At 32.7% G+C, this 27950-nt stretch overlaps 1 protein-coding gene across 1 annotated transcript; it reads left to right on the top strand.

Moving 5' to 3' along the window:
- The first annotated feature begins 14 nt into the window (after window positions 1-14).
- On the top strand, window positions 15-27950 carry Start1 (Steroidogenic acute regulatory protein-like). The gene is made up of 12 exons (XM_090117726.1): window positions 15-236; window positions 1572-1650; window positions 2018-2166; window positions 2974-3132; window positions 3812-3865; window positions 4474-4612; window positions 6182-6336; window positions 20782-20937; window positions 21396-21500; window positions 21836-22041; window positions 22497-22606; window positions 26685-27950. Exons 2-12 carry the CDS (start codon window positions 1575-1577, stop codon window positions 26792-26794), a joined length of 1419 nt encoding a protein of 472 aa, XP_089973852.1. The 5' UTR covers window positions 15-236; window positions 1572-1574; the 3' UTR covers window positions 26795-27950.

Here is a 27950-nt window from a genome sequence, read left to right as displayed (position 1 = left end):
AACAGTCTTGCTGTCAAACTTTGTTATGGTCAAATCGTCCCATTATTCTTAATTTTAGGATTTTGTTCTTTTCATGTAATCGCTACAAAACAACAAAGTATTTAAAAACCAGATTATAATTTTTATTATAACTTAAAAATGTGTGTATGATAGTTAATTCATCCCACCAGAAGCATTTGTTTAGTGTAAATAGTTATGAGACCTAAGTTTAGTGAAGTAGGAAATATTATTACAAGGTAAAGTATATTCAATGTTATAGCTTGTAAAATCTAAATTTATTCTGAATCTATAATTGCTGTTCACCATGATTTCAACGTCACAATGGATGTTACTACTTGTTTCAGACAAGGCCAAAACAAAGACAAAAAAATGCGATAACACCATATCTGTTATATCGTATTTATTATAAACAAAATGCGATGTTGTACATCAAAAAGTTTTTGTTTTATTTCATGTTCTGATAACTAATGAATCACTGCAAATCACATATCTATAAATGAATGTTTGTTTTACAAAGCTAAACATTATTGATATGAACTTCTAATAATATAAAAATATATCTAGGTTTATAGGTTGATATCTTGTAGTAATGTGACCCAGTTTAGGAGATTATGTATTATGTCATGACATTTTAAAATCTAATAAAACAGAACATCTACGCGTTCATCCAATTGGAAGTATGTATATTGGAAATTATCTTAACTTTTAGGTTATAATAAATTTTAAGCCAAAGTTTAGACAGAAACTGATATTTATTTTGCCACAATTTTATATTTTTAACTACTAACTACACATTTGTTAGGATTCAAGAAATAATTTTTACACACAGCACACAACAAACACAAAAATACAATTATTAAAAATTGACAAAAAATCAAAGTATATAGTCAGTACGGTTAATTGTGAATAGGCGTGAATGGAAACAACTCTACCTACCTGAAGAGTTTTTTTGAACTAACTTTTCTCAAGAATTACTGGTTCGATTGGAAAAAATTTTTCGGTGGTAAATAGTCCATTTATAGAGGAAGGCTATAGGCTATATATCATCATACTAAGACCAACAGGAGCGAGCAATGCGGGTAAAACCGCGGGGCACAGCTAGTTAATTATATATACATTCACATTAGTTTTATTATGTACATGCAGTACCAAAAAGGATGCAACTGAACACCTATATACCTCAGCACTGAATTTCAGTGAAAACTTTCTTTATCAAGAACTTTTTTATGAAACTCTTCATTATTTTGTGTTAATAATAGGTTTTATTAATAGTGTTATATTATAGTACTAGCTTACCGCCCGCGGCTTCGCCCGCTTTGTCTAAACCCTAATAAATTATATACTAAAACCTTCCTCTTGAATCACTCTATCTATTAAAAAAAACCGCATCAAAATCCGTTGCGTAGTTTTAAAGTTTTAAGCATACAAAGGGACATAGGGACAGAGAAAGCGACTTTGTTTTATAATATGTAGTGCTGCAGTCCACAGATTAAAAATTACTAATGTAAATGTCATTATTTGTAAATGGGTAATTAAGAAAACAAATATTTATAAATAAAGGTTAATTACAGATAATGGCCGACTATCATATTAGGGAGGCGGCTGAATCTCTCCTGGGCAGTATGTCGAACCAGCCTTATCGAAGTTTGAGTAAGTTTTAGTTTATTTTGTTTATTTTTATTATTTAACATTTTTAACTACTGTTAAATATTTTTTGTGAACACATACCTGAAGATTATGTAACGAAAAAAAAACAGTTCCATCAAGTTAATGATACAAAGTATAAATGGGAACAAAGTACAGAATTATAAAATTTTGCCTTTTTTATATATAGCAGTCCGCCCCGGCTTCGCACGTGGTACATGTTTACGTTTTCTCTCCATAAGAACCATCCTCGTATAAAAACACAATTAACGAAATCGGTTCAGCTCTTCTCGAGTTATGCGCTTACCCACAAATTTTGTGATTCATTTTTATATTATAAGATATATTTAAAAATTTAACCTATACATTTCAGCTCAGTCGCAGTCAGTCAACCTTCTCACAGAAGACTTGGTAGCGGGACACAGGCCACAAGGCAGGATGTCGTCAATACGTCGATTCTTCTGTCTGTTCGTCACTTTCGACCTGCTGTTCACCAGTTTGATGTGGTTGATTTGTGTTGTGGTGAGTTTTAAATTATATTCGCGTTTCGAATAAAAATGTTAGAGTTAGATTTTCATGTAGACAGGCAATAATTAAGAAAATGGGTTTACAAGTTATTAATTCGAATGCTTTTTAGATTAAATATGTATATTTTCGAACTTCACAGTCATATTTATAGATTACATTTTTAAAATACCTTCTAAAATGGTATTCACAAATATTCAAAACTACCCTACGATTTGCAAACACGAATGTTGATAAAATTAAAATTAAATATGGCATATGTCATGCAGGCGTGTTTTTTTTGTTGGTGAAATAACTTTTGATATTAGTCCAGTGGTATATTCATGAGGTTTTTGTCTTCAAAATATTAATTAACATGTACTTACTTTTATTTTTTGATAAGCTTACAATGAGGACTGCATATTTCAAACTAGCTTTCCGCCCGCGTCTTCGTCCACTTTGTCTAAAACCTAATAAGTTATATACTAAAACCTTCCTCTTCAATCACTCTATCTACTTAAAAAAACCGCATCAAAAGCTGTTGCGCAGTTTTAAAGATTTAAGCAAACATAGGAACAAAGAAAGCGACTTTGTTTTGTACAATGTAGTGATTTAAATGTTATCGGCCTTATTAATAAAAAGTTAAACAATAGATAAATTTCTACCATTTTCTACCATAGCTGTGTCCTGCTCTTGCTCACATGAAACGTCAACCATAAAAACAAGACAGGTTATTGCAATAACTATAGCGAATGGGTAACATTTTATTAGTAAGACCGTATGTTTATTTATGTATATTAATATATATCATAAATTAACTTTCAGATGCGAGGAGAAACGCTAGCGCAGATATTCACGCGGGAAATAATACACTATGACATTAAAGTGTCGCTATTCGACATTGTGTTGGTTGCTGTGATTCGATTCGTGATACTCATATTGTTTTACGCGATTTTGTATATAAATAATTGGAGCGTTATAGCGGTGAGTAGTTTTTGTTTAAATTTGAGGGTAGATGAAAAACATTATAAGTATATATGCAACTCATAAAATATAACGAAGTAGAATTTAAAAAAACATGGAAGAGGATATTATAGCCTTTCTACCTCAACAAAAAAAAAACTTGAGCGATGTCAAGGGACATCCGGATGGAACGAAGTGTTAAGTTAGAGAGAGACAGACAGAGAACCACGCGCACGCGGCACGCCGCACGACTCTAGCAAAAAGTGTCGTGACAACTTTTCGTAAAAAAATTTTCCATCTAGCCTCCCTTCCAAAAATATTTTATGTAGTATAGGAGTTGATAATTATTTTGACCACTTAATTTCTAATATAGAAATAGGAATTATTCTTATTATAACTGTATGTGTAATTTGTTGTTCCGGTATATCCCGAAAATGCGAAAAAAGATTTTGACCCGATTTTTTAGCTAATTCTATAATAAAAAAATGTATGCGTGTCCTAGGGTACACACGTAAGAAGTGAAACTTCTTTATGACCTTAAAAATGTCACGAGTATGCCGTAACGCAAAAATGTCACGCGTACGGCGTAATGCAAAAATGTTACACTAAATTTTTGTCCAACCCCGATAAAGAAGTTTCACTTCAAAATGTTTCGCAAAATAGCTACAGCTGTATTATTCTGTTGTTAACTTTTTTCCAGCTCTCTACGGGTGGTACGTGTGCCTTTTTGATCGCCAAAGTGTTCGTATTTGACGTGAGTATAAAATAATTAATTATACAAATAAGAATTAACATTACCTTAAGTAAAAAATAATATTGTATAAGTACATATATGTACTTCAAAAACTATTCAAACTGTTTCACTTTTGTTCAAATATTTTAAATCAAAATATTTAATTCAAATTCAAATCGTTTATTTGCAAGTAAACATGGTTTACATAGCTGTTAACCCATTGACCACCGTAAGGCCCGATCGGGGCGCGACACAATAGATTTTCTATTGTGTCTGTGATTCCGAGGACTGATGGATTAAGATACATTATTACGATTTACAGCATGTTTAGCCGTCATTCAACGGCATGCAAAGTAATACATTATTGATTATAAACATTTTACATGCCACATCTTTCTTAATTTTATTTTATTACAATCAATCATAGACTATTATATACTTTTGCCAAACGACAAGTAGATACTTTTTTCACTGTAATATGTAAGTACAGTAAAAGAATTACAAGCATAATAAACAGTTTGGAACAACATCAAAATGATAGATACCATCAAAGAAATATACACAAAAATCGCTTCAAAAAACCAAAAAAAAATTTTTTTTCAATTTTTTTTTATTTTTTCGCTTTCCAGTGGCCAGACGCCGCACAGCCGGTGTACCAAGTGTTTCTAATTCTCACATCGTTCACGTTGTCGTGGGGTGAAGCCTGGTTCCTGGACTTTAGAGTGCTTCCGCAAGAGTTGCAAGCGAAACAGATATTGGAGGCTATAGGTAAGTTGATAGATATACCGGGTGTAACCGTTAAGTGTGTGCAAACGAGAAATATCCAAAAATGCTACATGAAACGCTCCCATACATTTTATTTCCCATACATTTTGTATTCAAAGCAAATGTTCGAAATGACATCCTCGTTTGGGAATACTATTGTATTCCACATCGAGCTCTATTTATAGTTTCTTAATGAACTTTCATTAAAATTTGCGAAGTAATTAAAGCACAAAATCAAATAATAAAGCAAAACCTTTCATATTAAATCTTTGGAATAGTCATATTTCATACTAAATGTATGGGAGCGTTCGATGTAATTTTTTTTTGGATATTTCTCGTTTTATTTAAAAAAAGTTATTATTGTCATTTTACTCATTAGGTATATTACTTTCAATATCAGTTTAAAGTTTTTTGATATCTGTAATAGTTACGGAATAATCGCCTGTGCACACTTAACGATTACACCCGGTATATATGTCGCAGGCAAATTGTATTATTTCGCCGTTTACAAAAGCTCGGCATTTTGTAATATATCGAGAATTCGTAATCAGAAATTTTTCGTTTGGATAAGGGGGTGGGTTAGGTTATGTTCGTGTTTTTAAAACTACACAGAAATAGGAGCCCCACAAAGTGGGGCTCCGTCGGCTCGCGACCATCTTTTTGTAGAATTTTGGAAAAAGTAAATCGTCAGCATATTATAAAATGCCGAGCATTTGTAAACGGCGAGATTATACAATTTGCCTGCGGGCTGCGACATATACAGGGTGACTTGTTATAAGTGTAATAGTTTTAAAGCAGTGAAAGTATAGGTCATTTGGAGTACAGAAAAGTAAACATTACCAATCCGAAACTTATTAGTTTCAGAAATAATTGAAATTTTTTTAAACTGATTATTCGACTGACCGGTTGGCTTGGTTGGTAGTGGCCTTGCCTTCCAAGTGAGTTCGATTCCCATCCGGGGCAAATATTTGTGTGATGAACATAGATGTTTGCTCTGTGTCTGGGTGTTAATTGTATTTATAAGTATTTATTTAAAATTATATACATATATGTATGTTTATCAGCCATTTGGTTTCCATAACACAAGCGAAAGCTTAGTATGGGATCAGATCGTGCCGTGTGTGAAAGTATTCTGAAATTTTATTACTAAACGCTTTTGTTACTTTTCATCGTTATTATACGAAGAATTTGGCTTGAATTTTCAAATTTTTAATGGATTTTATATGATATGCAAAGTTTACGAATCGTCAGGATAATGTATGATAATAATATCATGAATAAATCGCTTTTAAATTACGTAAAAAATTTAATCTATACTAATATTAAAAGCTGAAAAGTTTGTTTGTTTGTTTGAACGCGCTAATCTCGGGAACTACTTGCTCGATTTGAAAAATTCTTACGGTGTTAGATAGCTCATTTATCGAGGAAGGCTGTAGGCTATATATCATCACGCTACGACCAACATGACTGGAGCCACGGGGGTGAAACCGCGTGGAGCAGCTAGTTTCAAAATATAATATTAGGTATATCTATATACTTATAAATGGAATTGAATTGAAAATTAATGCACAGTACACCACGGAGCCTCGGAGCGTACGCCCCTTTTACGGCCAGCTGCCTCCACGCACGGGGGCTCCACTGTGAACTGGTTCTCACCGGTCGAGACTCCGGAGTCAAGCCCAAGACCGCGCCGGCCGGGGGAACAAGTTATATTGACGCAGGATCAGGTTAGTGACAGTTTTTATAATTGTTATGTATGTCGGGTTGTAGGACAATAGAAAGCAATTAATCTCAAGTATGTACTTTATTCATGTAACAATTGTAAAATAATAATTAACATTATAAATGTCCAATTTATGACGCCAACAATAATAAAAGGACCGGGTACCTTCCGAGTATTATGGAATGAGATATAATAAGGATTTTTTTTTTCAGCTTTTAATAGCAAAGGGCATTTATAGGGAGTTTTTTTTTTTGGTCTGGTATCAAGGATTTTTTTTTGAAGTGAAACTTTAGGCGCGTTGACGGTAAAATTTCAAGGTCGCGTCATGGCAATGCCGTCACGTCATGTAGTAAGACAGTTTTTATAATAATAAGGAATTTCTTGTTGCCATTTTCGGTAACCTTTTTGGGAGCCCATCGACCGAGCTGGCGAGTCACCGTCTGCCATCACTTTCAATTTTTAATATTGAAAAGGCAGACGTCCATAGTCCCCATAGACCCAACCTACCGATCCACTGAACACCTCCTTCCATAACCCAGATTTTTAATTCCCATATTTTACAATAGTCCTACATCGGCCGCGGACTGCCCAGGGCTGTATCTCTATAGTGCAGTCATGGGCAGGCTGCGGCTGGTGTCCCACAACACATTAAATTCTCTAAAGGGCCTCTGCGTGTTGGACCTGTGTCCCCACGTAAGCCTCCCAAAGGACCGGGTACCTTCCTTCTGGTGGTACCCGTGTATTATGGAGAGAAACATAATAATAAGGAATTTCTTTTGCTTTGGTATCAGGGATTTTTTTAAAATGAAACTTCTTTAGGCGCGTTGACAGTAATATTTCAAGGTCGGGTCATGGTAATGCCGTCACGTCATGGCGGAAGGCGACGATTGACTACGACGACAGCATCTTTGAATCTTGCCAAAGAAGTTTCACTTCTGACACGTGTGCACGGCCTTTTTTTGGTGATGTTCGCCGGTTAGTAAATTATAAATTCAAATTCAAATTCAAAAATTATTTATTGTGAGTCACAGGTATTATGGGTTATTAGTTATTAGTTATTACATTAGGTGATCCGCTGTGATCTGCCATGTGGCGTACAATTTTTTAAAATGTTTTACACAGATTATTAATTATTAAACCGATTATACATTTATAACATTATTGTTATATTATTTTTTATACCAAGCACAAAACAAAATGCATAAAATATTATTGAATGGTCCTTGAATGGTCCATATTTAAAATTGAAATATGTAGGTAAATGTCATGGGTTTTTAGAAAATGTAGGTAATGTCAGTTTACTTATTAATTAATTGTTAAAATATTCTGTAAGTGAGTAGAAAGTCATTTCGATTAAATAGTCAAAAAGAGTTTTCTTGAAGGACATCAAGCTGGTGCATTTTCTAATATTAAGTGGTAATTTATTACAAATAATTGCTGGAGTTACAAATATGCTTTTTTGATATATAAGGCAGTTTTAACGTTGAAACGTACTTGCAACTGGTCACGATTTCGTTCACTTAACACCTTTGTGAATAGTTCGGGGTGGCGTTTTACGTGGAGAGCTATTTCAAAGATGTACATACATGTCAGTGTCAATAATTTTAATTTTTTAAAATAGGGTCTACAGCTCTCAGTTCTCTTTAAGTCACAAATTGATCGAATACAGCTTTTTTGGGCTATAAATAGGTTTTTTATGTTAGAGGCATTTCCCCAAAAAATTATGCCATATCTTAGTCGGGATGCAACATACCCATGATATGCTGTAAGCACTGTTTTTTCATAGGCCACCTTTCGTAACATCCGCAACGCATAGGAAAACTGAAAAATACGCTTACGGACGAAGTCTAAATGAGATTGCCATTTCATATCAGCGTCAATGAATAGACCTAAGAATTTTGTTGATAAAGATTCGTAGATATCTTCGCCTTCAAAATTTATTTTGGAAAGAATAGATTGAGGTTTTTGCTTAAAACACATGTATTTAGTCTTTTTCAAGTTTATTTGTAAATTGTTGGCTTCTAACCATTTTACTATGGATCTAAGACTCGTAATAGTTTCATTTGTATCTTTACATACAATAGTGCAGTCGTCGGCGAATAACATCATGGGACTCTTTGAGGCATATGGCAGGTATATTGACGCGGGATCATTTTAGTAACGGTTTTTATAAAGTTTTTTTTTATGAAAATGTGTCATCATCACTATCATCATAATATAACATCATATTAGCCCATATACATAGTGTAATCGTTAAGAATGATTTACGCTGAAGGCGGGAAACAAATTAAAATATCAATCGTTTTTGATCAAGCCCTGGACGGGCCTCAGTCTTTTTTGGAACTTCGTTCCAGAAAAAAAAATTAAGACGAAAGCTTCGTTCCATCTGTGTGTCCCTTGACACCTCTCGAGATTTTTTGGTGAGTATGGCCTATGTACTTTTAAATATGTTCAATGAAGGTTTTTACTAATATAATAATTTTAGCTGTGCCGGTTTTACCCGATTTCAAAAAATTTTTTCAGTGTTAGATAGCCAATTCATCGAGGAAGGCTATAAGCTATTATATCATCACGCTAAGACCACCAAAAGCGAAGCCACGCGGGTAAAACCGCGGGGCTCAGCTAGTAATCAATATATGTATATGGCACATTTATCGGCTTAAACTTTGATTAAATCTCTGTACGATTAAGTAATCTTCAATTGTAAGTTAACGACCCGGTTTTATTATCTACCGTTTTATTTAATCCTAGATTAGCTATTTTACTGATAATTTTCCTGTTATACAGACAATAAACAGATTTTTTTTTTAAATACACAGACCGAACTAAAATGAAGAAAGTTCTGACTGTATTTATTGCACGCCTCAGCCCTCATAAGCGAAGCGTTGAGGTGGGTACTACTGTCACTTCGCGCAAAACATCTGATTTTTCAAACTTAAAATGTCTTTATGTATCATACATTGCACTTGTAAGATAATACATACACACACATATTAAGAAAAAACACTATTTTTAACGTTCATGATATTTTTGATGTCATTTTTGTTATTTAAACTAGTTAAAAAACAGTTTAAAAAAGTTCTGTCTTGGACGTCCGTGTGTCTGTATGTGCGGATCCTTTTTCTTGTTAACACGATAGCGACCGAAATACTTTACTAATCGAGTCTTTTTTTTTTCTCTTACGCTTGAGTATGCTCAGGAATAGAACCCTTTCATTTTTCAGGGTATGATTCGATGTGGTTTAATTGTTATTAAATAAACAAAAATAATAATTAATAAATATTTATTAAAAAAAAATTATGAGGCGTGCACTTTTGGATTTTCCAAATTATTTATCATTTACGAAGATTTTAAGAAGAGAAAAAGAAGTAATTATTTTATTTTTTCACGCAGAACTTTCGACTTTTTGAACCGATTTTCATTCATACATACAAGATTATGTTATAAATATTTACTGATATTTAAAACAAGAAAAAATTATATATTTTTGGAAGAACAAACTCAAAAACTACTAAACATCGGGTGTCCCTTCGTCCAGCATACTCACCACAACTCACCATGGAATCCTGATATTTCATGAATGTCAAAAAACTGTTCTGAAATAGTGCTAAATAGTGCCCAAAGGAAAAAAATAGTGCTCTTGTACTTGCGAAGTTATAGCCATAGTTCGATGAGTATGCTGGACGAAGGTTTCGCCCAGCATACTCACCTCCGTCCGGAGAATCTGTATACGCTTCAAACATAATTCATACTTCAAAAAATAGTTCCCAAATAGTGCCAAACGGTGCCCAAAAAGAAAAAACAGTGCTCGAATAACTTCGGAGTTACAGGCTTCGTTCAGTGAGTATGCTGGGCGTAGGTTCTACGCCCAGCATACTCACCTCAGTGCGCGAATATCGAACGAGCTATAGGAACAATTTACGTCTCAAAAAATTGTGCTTGAAATAGTGCCCAATATCAGTCCAATTTTTGCTTGACTTTTGACCTAGAAAACCATTAAATTTGATTGTAAACTTCTACATACATTACATTGAGTACAGTCGAATACAATATTATTAACTTTCTTTCTAACAATTTTTGTCTTGTGTAAATTATTTGTTTTGTTATATTGTCTATGTAAGGGAGTATTTACTTTAGAATCGCAATATTATTAATTACACATTATTTTAATAATACTTTATAATAATATGATTAAGCCTTCGCGCGTCGCATGGGACCCCGGTAGCTAGGAACAATGATTTTATATATTTGTCTAGATCACGGCGCTTGAAGGATTAAGATATCAAATGAAGTAAATCATGCATGAAAAATAAAGTTGCTGTTATTAATGCTTACATTACAACTGACAAAATTATTCAAAATAATCATTTTCCGGATCAAGGACGGTACCACAACGTTTACGGAATTGACCTGTATTCCTCATGTGATAAAGTTCAATATAGTGTGGCAGTAATGGATGCACGTACGGTCAATAGGTATGGGGCTTACGACGCGCGGCGCCCGCGACTCTAAACATTTTTTTATATGTATATTATATACAATATTAAAACTACAATTTTTTCTATTTACATTGATTATATTATGAATGTTAACAAAAGCTGTGAACTAGTTAACTAGAATTCTGATTACTTTGGCCCTTTAAATAGTAATAAATAACGTAAGTAATTAAAAATGTTTTTTATTGCTAAACCTTTCATTGATGAAACTATTGGAAAGAGTTTTAAAATTTGTATAACTATGTCACAGTACTAGTTTTGACTGGTTATAAGTTTTGCCTGCAACATATATACAAAAAGAAACTGTATAATTTCCTTTTTACAATTTTTCAAGATATTAATTTTATTGGCTGCAAATGACTGTTTTTATTCAGACAAACACACAATGCAATGAAGTAATAGACTTCATTTACGCTTAAAGTTTCATTCATTTATTATTATTTATAAAATATATAATAATGCATTTAATCGAAAGTTTTTGACATGTGAGAAAATACCATAATTATTTCCAATAACATGAAGTCTACAATTAGAAAGTTTAATATTTTTGTCCAAAAACATGTGTCGACGACTGTACCCCATTTTACGTTAGTATGTAGAAGTTTACATTAAAATTTAATGGTTTTCTAAGTCAAAAGTCAAGCAAAAATTGGACTGATATTGGGCACTATTTCAAGCACAATTTTTTGAGACGTAAATTGTTCCTATAGCTCGTTCGATATTCGCGCACTGAGGTGAGTATGCTGGGCGTAGAACCTACGCCCAGCATACTCACTGAACGAAGCCTGTAACTCCGAAGTTATTCGAGCACTGTTTTTTCTTTTTGGGCACCGTTTGGCACTATTTGGGAACTATTTTTTGAAGTATGAATTATGTTTGAAGCGTATACAGATTCTCCGGACGGAGGTGAGTATGCTGGGCGAAACCTTCGTCCAGCATACTCATCGAACTATGGCTATAACTTCGCAAGTACAAGAGCACTATTTTTTTCCTTTGGGCACTATTTAGCACTATTTCAGAACAGTTTTTTGACATTCATGAAATATCAGGATTCCATGGTGAGTTGTGGTGAGTATGCTGGACGAAGGGACACAACATCGGTTATAATAAATTTAATTTTTGTATTGGACTTGTTATAAAAAGTTTCAAATTGAAAGACAGTTTATTGATAAAGTAATAATAATAGTGATGACCTTGCTTCTATTTATCGATAGTTGATTGATTGTGTTTATCGAGGATAGTGACGTACTTTGATATTAAAACAAATCTTACAGATAAGGGTTATGAAAGAAAAAGAAAACTTTTATTTTTCTTTGTTTTCTTTGTATATTTATATTATTACAAACCACAGCTCGTGATTTTTTGTGCCTATAATACAACAGGACGCATCCCATAGTTATACTGTCGAACAAATAATTTTTTCTATGCTTTAAAATAATAATTAATATAGTTTGAAATAAAACTAAAAAACATGCTCATACTCATGATATTATTGTACTGTCAACGACCCTTGATAATGTGTAAAATTTGAATAAAACAGTCCTTTTAATGTGGGTCAAAATAGAGTCTAGGAGTCGGTTAGATACAAACATACAGGTGAAGCTAATAAAAGCGTGTTAAAATGAACGAAGGATCCGTTCTTTCTTCTTTTTTTCACCCACCCCTGATGTATTTTATTTCTAAAACTAGCTTTCCGCCCGCGTTTTCTAAGAAAAACCCGCATAGTTCCCGTTCCCGTGGGATTTCCGGGATAAAACCTATTCTATATTGTGTTAATCCAAGTTACCCTCTCTGTGTATGCTTAATTTCATTGTAATCGGTTCAGTAGTTTTTGAGTGAAAACCATACATACATACATAATTACAAACCTTTCCTCTTTATAATATTAGTTGTTTATTTTGTTTATCTTCATATTTCAACAAATAAAAGAAAATATCGCCACAAAACCGCGGGGCATAGCTAGTTATCATAAAATGCGGTACAGTTATTGATGCGATAATTACATCCATCTTGTAAAACGTTTGTAATATTGCAATGATCCTTATTAACCCCAATATGGATTACTGATGAGTGCATAGTTCATACTCGTGTACAGTGCAGTGCAATGAAATGGGAACAGTCGATTTTTTTTTATTGTATTTTAATAGTAACTTAAATTTGATTTATCAATTAATATATTGTGCTTTTATATAAAATTCTCGTGTTAGTTAAGATACTCCTCCGAACGAACCGGCTAGATCGATTTTTATCAAATTTGTGTGTGTTTTCATATCCCTTAGTGATAAGAGTAAGGCAGAACAACGTTTGTCGATGGTGATAAATGTTCACGTTTTCTCCTCATGAGAACCATCCTCATACTTCGAGGAATATTTATAAGCAAAGAATTAACGAAATCGGTTCAGCCATTGTCGAGTTTTGTGCCTAGCAACACATTTCATTTTTATTATATAGATTATAGACAATAATTTATAATAATATTAAGTAGGTTGAATAGATTTCAATGCTTATCAGATCGTAACATGACAATACAGTTATCAAATTAAAATTGTAATTACCCTTTTCGTTCCCATCAATGATTGATTTGAAAAGAATAGATAATGTATTCAATATCTAATAAATATCTATTAAATCCGTTGTCTTAGTAGCTTATCAGTTAATGACAAATAACATTTGAAAATGTATGCCAAAAAATATACCGGCTGAATTGAGGACCTCCTCCTTTATTTGAAGTCGGTTTAAAATAGTATTTTATTATTTGAAGTATAAATCTGTGTGTTAAATTGAGTTTGTCAACTCATTTTATAATATTATTCACTTGAGTAATTTGTTATTGCAGTTATATTGCAATGTTTAAATAATAATTGCGTCAAGATATAACTGATAAGAATGTAATTAATTTATAATGAAATACTCAATCATTAGCTTAGCTAACACAAAGTGTATCAATTTGATTTGTATCATTATTCATTCAATATTCCTGTTGATTTTATCAGAATGTGAATTGTTAGTGATTGAATTAAAAAAGACAATTTTATTCAAATATAATGTATGCTAGCACTGCGCCCGCGGCTTGACTCGCACGCTTTAACGTTATCGCGTGACAGTCGCTTCACGTGTAATAAGTGTTTTGTTTTCTTGACAATATAATATCATGTTCTTACCTACTCGGCAGCCGACCGACACGCGACATGCGCTACACAAAGCAGTGTTCGGAACCGTTCGAACAGTTTCACTTATACCGTGGTTTCATAAAACCACACAACATTTTTTTTTTCAAAAACCACCCTTCATGTATGTAATTTGTACGACTGAACCCTATTATACCCTACACCTACCTAGTTATTAAACGAAATTCGCCATAACAACGACTGTAATCAAATATTATATTATAATTTGCTTAGATTTTTTAGAGAATGATTCAGCGAATTATTAATAATAATAATTCGTAATAATAGGATTAAAGTTCGTAAAATTACGTGTCTAATTTAGATAAGATTAATTAGTGATTTAGATTAACCATAACTTTTAATAATTTCATAATGTATTTTCTATTATAGTAAAATAATGAAAATGAAATCAAAATTAAATGTCACGCTAATTAATTTGATAAAATATCAATTATGATAAACTGAAAAACGTGATTATCATGTCATCCCAACTTTCATTATATAATTTCCAAAACAAAATATTTAAAATTTTAAACCCTTTGGGAAGCTTCTTGACCTATTTAAAGGTGCAGCTAAAAAAACTTTCATTATTTAATTTGAAGTCCCATAATCAAACCAACAAACATAAAAGTTAATGCCTTAGTAATCATTAAATGGTCCCAACTCCAAATTACATCGACAATGCAGTGAGATATTGAAAAGAATATCATATAATGTCTCATCTTCTCAGTATTACACAGATTACTAAATACATAGTTACTACGTATATAATAAAGTTTAACAAAAGCCCCATTCAATCCTTTGAAGCGAAAAAAAAGCACGAACAAAGACATTCACTAAAATATAATCTGTCCTTTTTTTGGCACCGACGTGTACTCGTAAAGTGTAGTCAATAAACGTAGTACTCAGTTCTGAAACGCAATAGCGCGAAGCACGCGTGTATTCGGTTATAAAATATCGGTAAATGATTTGAACTTCGAACTCTGTGTTCGATTTTCGAAAATGCAATTCGCGTTCTAGAATTTATTTACTTTTAAAAGAATTTGATTTGGAACGAATTGTTCGATTGTTCCAATTTTGAATATTTTTTTTTTGCGTTCTAGAATTCTTTCATTTTTTGTTGATCGAGATGTCGTTCGTTTAGTTGTTAATATAATTGATGTTCAATAAATTGTATGCGCGCAATAATTTTTCGTGCGTGGAATTTATAATGCCGTTGCGTAAAATATAATTGTCTGCTGCATTTATTTATGTAATATAATTGAGTTCGAGGCTGGGTAAGCGATTGTTTTTTCGTTAGAATTGGCGGCAAATAGTTGCTAAACAATAATGGAGAGAAAATGTTGTTTTGTTTGCGAATAAGTTCGTTATTGTTTTTTATTAGATAAAGAAAAAGTTTTATATTTTTAAGTGCGGTTTAGTGTGATTGTTTGTGATGGTGATCACAGATGATGATGATGAAGATTACGTATGTATTTATGTATATTGTATAAAAATTTTTAATTGCTGCATAGCGTTTATTTTTATATAAGAGAAGGGTTTATTATTTGTGTATCTCAAACATTTTGTTACACAATAAAAAACATGAATTGTGTAACAATGAAGAAATATCTTAAAACTATTTTTCATTATCTATTATTTAACAGTTTTTCCGATAAGACCGTGACATTTGAATTAGCTTTATATTTCTTTTACTTACTTCTTTTTTATGAAATGAAAAATACTGTAATTCAATGGTAATTTATTATTGACGACGCGGTTGGCGCAGTGGTAAAGTAACTGCCTACTGAGCCGACGGTCCCGGGTTCGATCCCCGGTCAGGGCAAATATTTGTGTGATGAACTCATTATTTGTTCTTGGGTCTGGGTGTTATTATCTATATATTTATTTTTTAAATATTATATTTATCGTCGCCTAGTACCCACAACACAAGCCTTAATTGAGCTTACTGTGGGACTATGTAGGTCGATTTGTGTAATGATGTCCTATAATATTTATTTATTATTTATTTATTTATAAGTATTTTATCGAAAATTCATACAAAATATACATACAAAATATTCTAATTTTAACGTTTGCTTGTAATATTCCGCTCTTGCCAATTTATACAATGTTATCCATTATTAATAATTATTATCTATGTCCAACATCCGTTGGATAATTATTTAAATAAAAAAGATTAATTCTGCAAATACCGATAGTATTAAATAAATGCGAAAATGTATGTATGTATTGACGAAAAAACTACTGCACGGATTTGGATGAAACTTTACAGTAATATAGGCTATCAGGATAATACATGAGCTATAAGTAATACTTGATCGCGCGGGTGAAACCGCGCGGCACAGCTAGTCTACACTTATTAAAAAGAGGAAAGATTTTTTGTTTGTTTGTATTGAATAGGCTCCAAAATTACTGCACCTATTTTAATGATTTTTCACTAACAGAAAGCTACATTATTTGGAAGTAACAAGGGTTATATTTTATTTTGTATTTATACTCTACTATTTATAAAGAATAGAAAAACTACTAAGTTTCTGTTTTCTGTTTTTATACTGGGAGAGCCCGGACGGGGTAAGGACGAGCGGCTAGTATATGTAAATATTAATATGTAGGTATTTAGATAAATATGTGTTTTGCATTTAAACGTCGCATGACTCAATTATTTGTACTAAACAAGCCCTTTGTTCGAATCCCTTAATAGATAACATTAGATAAAGAGTAAAGGTCACGGTCGGTACGATAGTTACGGAGGAATTAGATGACAAACATGCATATTGTGTGCATTTTACTTGTTAGGTAGAATATTTGAAATACATTTAGGCACATAACATGTTTTACTAGACATTCGTTTTTGACATCACAGGTTCAAATTGATATATTATGTAGTTACTAAAATAAAAATAAAATTTTGCGCTCTAAGAACGTTTTTTATCATTATATTGGTACTGATATTAAAATCACAGCTATAATACTGTGCGAATGTGTCATATGTTTGTTGCTTAATCACGTTAAAACGGCTGAACGGATTTCGATATAAAACCCACAAATATCTTATGTAGCTATTTATATAGCGTGAAGCCTTTACAACCGGAAGAAATCTTTTACAAACATAGTATGGATAATAATAATTTTGTCAACGAATATGGGTCGTTCCCAAAACGTTTAAATAACTCACTACATGAGTGCAATGACCTTGAGGTCATCAACCTTAAGGGCGTCGATCTCGAACCTCCAATAATTTGAGAAAGACTTATCTACGCGTTATCTACTATAATATCATAAAGAGGAAATATTTTGTTTGTTTATTTGTTTTACGATATAACTCAAAAACTACTGGATCGATTTTAATATGTAATTGTTTTACTTTTAACCCTAGAACCGTACCCTGGGGTACAAATGAAAAAAAATTCAGAACATCTTCTACTTATATCTTTTTTTCTAAACAACGGTTTCTTTTGCGCGTTCGTGTATTTGTCGGGGATGAGGAGACACGTAGATACCGTATTCGATCAGTGGTCAAGCTATTGAGAACACGTCGTACGAACCTGTCGGGGTACTCCAGTACCCCTGGGTACTACGAACGTATTTTAAGGTTCATTTATTTTATTTTTTCGCCTTTTGGTCGTTTTATTTTATATTTTTTATTGATAAATTTAATGTACAATTATAAGTTTACCTTACATTCATGTTATATACATACTGTTATTGTTAAATAGTGTTGGAATTTGTATTTTCAACAAATTTATGATTTGCTGCATGATTTGAATAGCTGAGTTATTAATTTTCTTTTTTTTTGATGGCAAATGATGGATGAATTTTGATTTTTTGTGGGAGATGGAATAACAAGAAGAGCTGGTACTTGGTGAGGCATCAAAATATGAACCTGACGAAAAAATTTTAATTTTTTATTATAAAAAACTTCACCTAGAAGAACGATTTCAGTACATAACTTTGCCAATGTCTCTATAAATAAGTAATGGAGATATTTTAGGACAACAATTACCAATAACTGCAGGGACAACTGCTGTTTCAAAATCTGAAATGTAACTGTGAATATCCACGTTAAAATTCCGTCAGTCCCGCACACAGTGCAGGAAGTGAAAACTTTTAATACATTTTGATCACCAACGTAAAGTGTGTGTAAATTGTAGAAAAAATATTAAAATGCCATGATAAATTAAATTATTAGGACCTAAATGAATGTTAAGATGACCTTAATAAGTCAACATTTAATAAAAGTTAATAATCTTTTTGTAATCTTGTTTTTTTCATAGGGGTACACTTGTACCCCTGGGTACCGTTAATGAAATTTTAATATGGGTACGGTTCTAGGGTTAATAAGCTAAGTACATCTTTACCGTATAACATACGGTAATATATCACTGAAAATTATTTATAAGGAGTCAATCGGTTTTCCACTATTAAAGTGATTAATCTTGATGTATTATGGAAAATTTTTATTTACCCCTTTGTAAATAAATCATTCTTGTATTCTACATCGCAAGTCAGTGCATCCGCTTTATAACAATCGTCACCTCACTTCATGACGTGATGCTATTGCCATGACACGACCTTGAAATTTTATTAACAGTTTCACTTCAATAAGTAATTGATTTCATGGATATGCGTATAATCTTCTTCTATAATATAAAAATGAATCGCAAAATGTGTTGGTAAGCGCATAACTCGAGAACGGCTGAACCGATTTCGATAATTCTTTTTTTATTATATTCCTTGAAGTACGAGGATGGTTCTTATGTAGAGAAAACGTAAACATGTACCACGGGCGAAGCCGGGGCGGACCGCTAGTAAGTATGATATAAAAACAATAATATCTAAAAATTTAAAATGTTCAAGTTTTGACGATTAAATGTGTTTTTTACAAAGATTTTGGGCATTATAATATTGTAGACCACGGATCTTTAAAAACTAGATAAGCTATGCATATTAAATCGTGTGAAAAAAAAAAGAACAAAAAAATAAAATATACATCTAACTATATATTCGGTAGGTACTTGGTGCAACGCTGCTCTTCAAAAGTATAATTTTCCCATTTTCCATTGCTATTTAGCTCCTAATGGTCGTAATGACGTCATAATTATAGCCTTCCGCGATAAATTGTCTATCTCATACAAAAATAATTGTTCAATTTAAGCGTTCAAAAATAAAAATACTATAACGTAATATACGTCTATTATTGTTTCCTGCCTGCATTTTAAGTAGGAGTAATTCAAACACATACTTGAAACGTTTTTACCTAGACTAAACAAAAAATAAGGACAATATAGGTAAACAACGCGGCACAGTCTCGAACTCAAATGATAATATTAAGAAATTAAGTTTAGATTTTAAATCTCCTTGGAATAGCCATAACCTTTAGGCTATATAGCCTATAAGTCAAAACTTAAAACTATACAGGCTGTTATCGTTAAATGTGCACAGGCGATTATTCCGTAACTATTACAGATATCAAGAAGCTTTAAACTGATATTGAAAGAACTATACCTAATGAGTAACACGACAATATTTTTTTTTTAATAAAACAAGAAATATCCAAAATCAAACATCAAACACTCCCATAGGTCGTAGCTGTTTTAATTTTTATTCGAAATAACAAGAACTAAACAAAACGTCTCGATCCAAGTCATTTCATAAATATACTAAGGCGGCTTTAAAATCTAAATTAATTATCAATAAATAATCGCACATTTAGGTAACTCTAAAAACATTATAAGTACTTATAACAGATAAATCAGTGTTGACGTTAAAATCAAAATGGCCGCATCGGTTACCATGGAAACACCCGCGCTAAATGAGGCAGAAATACAGGAACATTTGAACGAACTAGAAAATGTTGCTACCGAAGAAGAATTGGAAAAGAAATTGGATAAATGGAATAAGTTCGGTTTTAATATATCGAGTTGGATGAAATATATCTTTAATAAGGATACGAATGAAGAGTTTAAGGCCGAGTGGCTTTCGGTAAGTTGGTAATGTGTTTGTGTGTTTGTTCGTGCGTTACTCTCGAAATGTTGAAGCGGTTTTGAATTGAAGCTGAATTATTTTTTCGCCAAAGATTAGAAAAAAACTTATCTTAAGTAACTATATGAATGTTATTACATAAATGATTTAATAGTTCCGTCGTAATTCTTTAATTTGTTAATTCATAAATGATACTAACGAAAGTATTTATGTTTCATTGTTCATTTATTTAATCATTGCTTCCTTAATTGATTGAATGGTTCATTCAGTCATTCATTCGTTCACAGATTGTCATCGATAAATTACTTCATACATTACCATACCCACATTTTTTCAATCAACTCCAATCTCATTCGCTCGTTCGCCCCTCTGACATTCAATTTAAACACTAACAAGCGGAAAACGCTACATGATCAATCAATTAACATTTAAAATAGTCACCGACACCATAATCATTCTACAAATGTCATCAAATGTATATGAACATTTCATTCACTTGCTCACAGATCGATATCATTAAACCGCTTACGAAAACTATTACCTACCATTTTTAAAATGAAGATAATTTGTTTTAAATTAATATCGTTCATTCATTCTCTCGTTCACAGACAATAAATAAGCTTATCAAATCCATTAAGTTTATAGTTAGATACAAACAAAACCACACATTTCTACAACTACTACGTTAGTTAATTTATTCATTCGTTCAATCATTCACTCGTTCTCAGATCAATTAATTAATGTATCCATATTCCTCTAATTTTTTTTTATTTTCAATATCATTCATTCCTTCATTCACAGATCGACGAGTACAAGCGTCTAGCGGACGAAAGCATGGCGCACGCTTGGCGTGTGGTCAACGCGGCGAATTGGAAGCTAGAGAAACGCGGCTCGCAGAAGGGAGATATAGTGGAGTCCACGCAAACGGAACAGTTCGGGAAGGTGTATAGGTTTACGGTGAGTTTTTAGACTTCTATTCATCTGTTTTGATACGATTTTAAAAATAAGATTTCATAATTTGACTGTATTTTTTTAAAGTTGTTATCTCAAAAGTGTGGACTAGGTGCAAACTGGACAGAAAAATACCAACCGATAAGTTAGTGCCTTCCGGTTGGTCGTGTTAAAATTTTGCTCAGTTCTGACCATTTGAAGTAATTGTCATACATGTGACATTTTGAATATAGCGCCATCTATGGACATTTATTAATTTATTTATTTAATTCTAGATCTTCACGTGGGAATGACGGATTTCAACTTTAGATAAAATGCAGCAATGCAGCCTATATCACTGGTCTCCTAACTCATAAAATATTTATTTTCTTTCATGTGAAGTTCTAAATATGAAAATATCTAATTTAAATTTTTAATTAGTCCATTAAAATTGTAATTAACATAATAAAACGTTATTTTTTCAGGGTATCGTAGATTGTCCAGCTAAGTTTTTGTACAGTGAATTTAAAGACAATATTACAAGACTACCAGAATGGAATCCTACCATTTTGAAGAGTGAACTTATTAAAGTAAGTATAGTTTTTATCCATGAAAAGTGCATTCTTTGTATTTTTCAATAGATATTGATGTTTTATAAATTATTTCTGTTTTTCTTAAAAATCGGATACCATTCTTATAAATGTAAAAACTCGGTTCAATTATTTTCCAATATTTATGACATTTAACACACTTTTATTAGCTTCACTTGCACTATGTACTTTTTTTAAATTCAATTTTGACCCACTTTATCTTAATTATAAGTATTTACAGCGAAAATCTAATTTTACCATCATTTCCCCAGGAAAATAATTATAAGTATTTATCTCTTTGATAACGAAAATCTAATTTTACCCCAATTTAACAGGAAATAGGCCCCGGCGTGGACCTATCCTACCAAGTAACCGCGGGTGGGGGGCGGGGGATAATCTCCCCCCGGGACTTTGTGATACTGCGCCGTATGGCCGCTCTATCGCGTGAGGGGAGACCTACGGACGATGAGCCGTATTGCTATATCAGTAGCGGGGTCAGTGTCACCGTGCCCGGGTATCCCCCGCATAGAGATATGGTCAGGTGAGTGTTTCGTTCATTCGCTCAGCTGTTTATTTATTTCATTTATTTTTAAAACGACAGAAGATATTTTGTATAACGTATCTGCACAAGCATTGTTAAAATTATGTCATACATAAATTCCTAAATAATTCTGGCGCCTTTTTATTTTCGGGCGGCCATCAGCCAAAACTTGTTATTGGTTTACATTAAATAAACACCAAGAAAAAATGATTTAAATTCCTTATTTAATAATAATTAAGTTCATTCAATTTCAACATAATTTCATTCAAATTATAAAAAGAATACAGTTAGGTATATATTTTGACAAAAAACTTCTTTGTGGCGACGATTTTGGTATCTTTGAATCTGGCCAAAGAAGTTTCATTTCTGACACGTATGCTAGGCACACACGCTATTTCAACTTAAAAATGTTTTTATTGTATTTATTAATATTTAATACATATTTTCATCCCCAGAGGCCACAATAAAGTGGGTTGTTGGTGTCTCAAGCCGAAATCAGTGCAGACGCCGAACGGCAAAGTGGAACAAACTGTCTTCCAGTGGCTCATGTGCTGCGATTTGAAAGGTATTTAACGGTTTTTAATCAGGTTTTTTACTGTAATTGAGATAGCCCATTTTTACGCATTTAATGCCATAATTGCGAGATTTTTAGCGGCATTAAATCGCGACTTTTTTGAAGTATAGCTCAAAGTAGTATTTGATTACTAATCTTAATATATATAAATCTCGTGTCACAATGTTTGTCCTCAATGGACTCCTAAACCACTTAACCGATTATAATAAAATTCGCACACCATGTGCAGTTCGATCCAACTTGAGAGATAGGATAGTTTAAACATGTAGGTACCACGGGCGAAGCCGGGGCGGACCACTAGTAAATTATAAAAATACGTTTCAAGCATCATTTTGATATTATGCATTGTCAATTGTCATCAACATTTGCCTTTTTCATTTATTAAAACGTCAGAAAGAAGGAAAACAGGACAGTTCTTTGGCATATTATGTAGTTAGATATATGTTACATATTATGTAAATTTATTGACATTATTTTAAAAGAGCAACTATGGAGTTTCTTGCCGATTCTTCTCCATAGATACTGCTTTCCGAATCGGTGGTAAATGTGAAAAATACTATGTAATGACGATTCGAAAGTGCTACTAAATAGTAGTCTAATTGAATAAATGAATGTTTGAGTTTGAGTTTGAAAGACATTACAACTATAAAATTATTTTCACTCACAAATACTTATTTTTAAATACAATAATAGTTAGGGAGCCAGGTGCAAATTGGGTTCATTATTTCCTCTCAAGAGATAATTCGTCAGAAGCATCAGAGTATAGTATTATAAAGCCTCGTGAACGTCAGCTGGCGCTCGGTTGGGGGGGTGAGCGGTTGTAGCCTCCCACGCACGTAGGAAAAAAAAATACATTCATTCATTTCCTCTCAGCTAAAAATTTGTCAAATTGTAGCTAACCCAATATCTCAACGAAAAAAAATAATCAGCTGGTTACAGCATGGTGTATTATACGTCAGCTGGTGGCTCGAACATGAAAAAAAAAATATTATTTTCCGTGATTTCCTCTCAAACAAAAATTTACCTGATGATAGCTTATATGTAACTGTGGATAAATATATAAGTCAGCTGGCTGTATCTTGGTGGAAAAACCGTCAGCTGATACTTTGAAACTTATTACATAGGAGTTAGACAGAAGCATCTATTGCCAATTTATATGCATCAGCTGACTAGATTTTCCTCAACTTATTGCTAGCTGATTCTTTTATTTATCGCATCAATATATTTTTAACACTCTCACTCACAAATTTTCATCTGAGAGGAAATGACGATATCTTTAATTATTCGACATTACGCTTCAATATAAGAATTGAGTTGAAATAAACATTCAGTATCAATATTTTTGAAACGAATAAGTATGTAATCAAATAATTTTATATATTTAAATAATTAAATAATCAATTAGCAATAAATGAACTAGTTACTCGATAAAAAAAACAATATAATAAACTCTGCTCTTTTACGCATATCCAATTGGTTCACTGCTAATAATTTATTATTAAATGCAAAAAAAAAACAAATTGTGTAGAATTTATCCTTCCAAATGTAAAAAAGGTGAAAAGGGATATTATTTTAAACGGGGAGGTATTATACCCTGTGGATTCCACTGTTTTTCTTGTGATTGGTTTGACACTAGATGAGAAGCTACAATGGGGGGCCCATGTTGCCACCACCGCTGCTAAGCTTAGTTCAGCTGCATATGCAGTTCGAAGAATAAGGCATCTCACCGATGAAGACACGGCTAGATTGGTTTATTTTAGCTACTTTCATAGCATTATGTCCTATGGAATTCTGCTATGGGGCAGGGCTGCAGATATAGAAACTATATTTATATTACAGAAAAGAGCCATACGCTCTATATATTATAATTTACGTGCTAGGGACTCACTAAGAGATCTCTTTAAGAATACTGGTATCCTCACTGTACCATCACAGTATACAGGGTGTCCCACTATTGGTATACTAAGCGCGAAGGAACTTGTAGTTTTGCATACACTGATCACGTAAAAAATACTTTTAAAAAAAATTACGTCCAAAATTTTTTGCTAAATTTTTCCTGAAAATCCATGTTTTCTTCTCTAGCTTCGCGCAGCCGGCATATACCGCTTCTCTAATATGAGCATTTTATCTATGAAAACATAATCTTAAACGATAGCTCACGTGCTGGTGGCAAAGTTGGGCGGCTCGCTTGTTATGGGTGTACACATAGTTTTAAGAATTCATCTATTTGAAAAAAAAAATGCGTCTGGAATTTTTTAATTATTTTTTACGTACTCAGCGTATGCAAAACTATAACCTCCTTTGAGCTTAGTATACCAACAGTGGGACACCCTGTATATTTAATAATATTTTATATGTACACAAAAACGCAGACTTACACACAAGAGTAGGAGATAAGACACCGTTATGGCACAAGGAACAGAAATAAAATTGAAATGCCATTTTACCGGTTAGCTAAAGTTAAAAATTAATTTATGGGCCAAGGTATACTTTTTTACAACAGAATTCCTCATAGTATTAAAGAGTTTAGTAGTTAGTGCTAAATTTAAAAATTATGTAAAAAACGTATGAGTTCAGAGAGCCTATTACAGCATTAAGGAATATATGGAAGATAAAAACCCATGGAGGGTTGTCAGAGCGAAAACGAATAAATCTCATTATAATTTTTTATCAAGTTTATATAATAAATATTATTTATCGAGTAACTAGTTCATTTATTGCTAATTGATTATTTAATTATTTAAATATATAAAATTATTTGATTACATACTTATTCGTTTCAAAAATATTGATACTGAATGTTTATTTCAACTCAACTCTTATATTGAAGCGTAATGTCGAATAATTAAACTCAAACTCAAACTCAAACATTTATTTATTCAATTAGACTTCTTCCAGAAGCACTTTTGAATCGTCATTACATTCTTTAAATTTACCACCGATTCGGAAAGCAGTATCTATGGAGAAGAACCGGCAAGAAACTCCATAAAGATATCGTCATTTCCTCTCAGATGAAAATTTGTGAGTGAGAGTGTTAAAAATATATTGATGCGATAAATAAAAGAATCAGCTAGCAATAAGTTGAGGAAAATCTAGTCAGCTGATGCATATAAATTGGCAATAGATGCTTCTGTCTAACTCCTATGTAATAAGTTTCAAAGTATCAGCTGACGGTTTTTCCACCAAGATACAGCCAGCTGACTTATATATTTATCCACAGTTACATATAAGCTATCATCAGGTAAATTTTTGTTTGAGAGGAAATCACGGAAAATAATATTTTTTTTTTCATGTTCGAGCCACCAGCTGACGTATAATACACCATGCTGTAACCAGCTGATTATTTTTTTTCGTTGAGATATTGGGTTAGCTACAATTTGACAAATTTTTAGCTGAGAGGAATTGAATGAATGTATTTTTTTTTTCCTACGTGCGTGGGAGGCTACAGCCGCTCATCCCCCCAACCGAGCTCCAGCTGACGTTCACGAGGCTTTATAATACTATACTCTGATGCATTTTACTAATTACCGCTTGAGAGGAACTTGGTCATAAAATCTGCTTCTGGCTCCCTAACCATAATATTTTTTTCATATTTATGCAAGTATTTAGGATTAAGTAAACAACTCAATCTGCTAAATCCATGTCAAAATTTTAAATTTAAAATATCAACATTTGACGGGCTTATGAATTATTATGAAGATTTATTTTCTACCCGTTCGATAAGCATTTTCTAAAAAAAAGTTGCGTATTAACAAATAATTCATTCATTCCTACTTCATTGACTGACCGGTTGGCTCGGTTGGTAGTGGCCAAGCCAAGCCAGAAGGTTGTCCGTTCGATTCCCACTCGGGGCAAATATTTGTGTGATGAAAATAGATGTTTGCTCTGTGTCTGGGTGTTAATTATCTATATAAGTATTTATTTAAATTTATATATTATGTATGTTTATCAGCCATCTGGTTTCCATAACACAAGCGAAATCTTAGTATGGGATCAGATCGTGCCGTGTGTGAAAATTGTCCTGAAATATTTATTTATATTAATTTTATTCATTCATTCACATTTCCAGGTAAAATACCGCAGTTCGTGCTCGACGCAGCGTTCGCTACAGTGATGCTCGACTACATTGTTCACGTGAGGAAATACGCGGCGGATTCCAAGGCGAAGGGACTGTTCTGAATGAATGAATGAATGATTGAACGATAATAGTGGACAGGACAGGAGTTTGGAGTTAGTGTTAAAAGTATTTAAAATGCAGTGGATTTCATATAAAAGTATGTCTATAGTATGCAGTTGACTCAGAAGTACAGGAATTGTTTCGAATGATTGAATGAATGAACGATTTTAGTGGACTGTACAGGGCTTTGGAGTAAAATAAAGGAAATAAAAGTGTAAAATTCACGTGATGAATGTTACTTGATAAATAAATGATCGTGAATGAACGAATGAACGATTTTAGAAAACTGTACAGGGGCTTGGAATAAATTAAAACTATATATCTCGCATGATACGACAGCGGTCACCTTTGAATAACATGAACCGGCTTCCAATAAAGGAATGAGTGTGAATGAATGACTGACCAATAACAATATACTGTAAACGAATGAATGATAATAATGTACTGTGTAATTATGTTTTCATGCCAGTGTAATTGGCGAATGTGCTGTACATTTCATAAGAGTAAGGGCGGCCGTACACGGACCGCTTCAAGCAGTTGAGACCGACGGCTTGAAGCAGCGACCGCGCGGTGATCTATTTTACATTAGCAGCTGTACATCGATGAAATTACATAAAAAATACACAAAAAATATAGAACATGATGGACAAACAATAAAAAATGAGCACTGCATTCACTATGGACAATCATTCGCGCACAACACAACAAGACAAGCAGTCGCGACCGCTTCAAGCCGTCAACTGCGCGGTTTGTAGCGACTGCTCGAGCAGTCAACGACCGACTGCTCGAGCAGTGTACGTCGCTCAACCGTTAACTGCTCGAACCGCCCGTGTATGGCCGCCCTAATAACTTATGAACCACATTTGAGCGAATAAAGATATATTTTTACTGTACAGTTGCCTGGAATTAACTTGTAAACCGAAGTGAAACTATACAGTTATAAATATTATATTATAAAGTACGGTCCGGATTATATTAAATGAATGATCGAATGAATGAATGAATGAACGAATGTATATGTATAATGACAGTGGCTTGAAATGTAAACATTTTTGTAAAGTTGGTTCGACGTGCGAATGTATTTTTATTGTAAATTGTAATTGGATTTTTTTATTGTTTAACATCTTTGTAACTTTAAAAGTTTAATTTGTAAAGAAA

The sequence above is a fragment of the Colias eurytheme genome, chromosome 28 (assembly GCF_061535395.1).
Source record: "Colias eurytheme isolate Ceu_HAF_F1 chromosome 28, ilColEury1 Martin Lab GWU primary, whole genome shotgun sequence".
NCBI lineage: Eukaryota > Metazoa > Arthropoda > Insecta > Lepidoptera > Pieridae > Colias > Colias eurytheme.
This window is presented reverse-complemented; position numbering and strand designations above follow the sequence as displayed.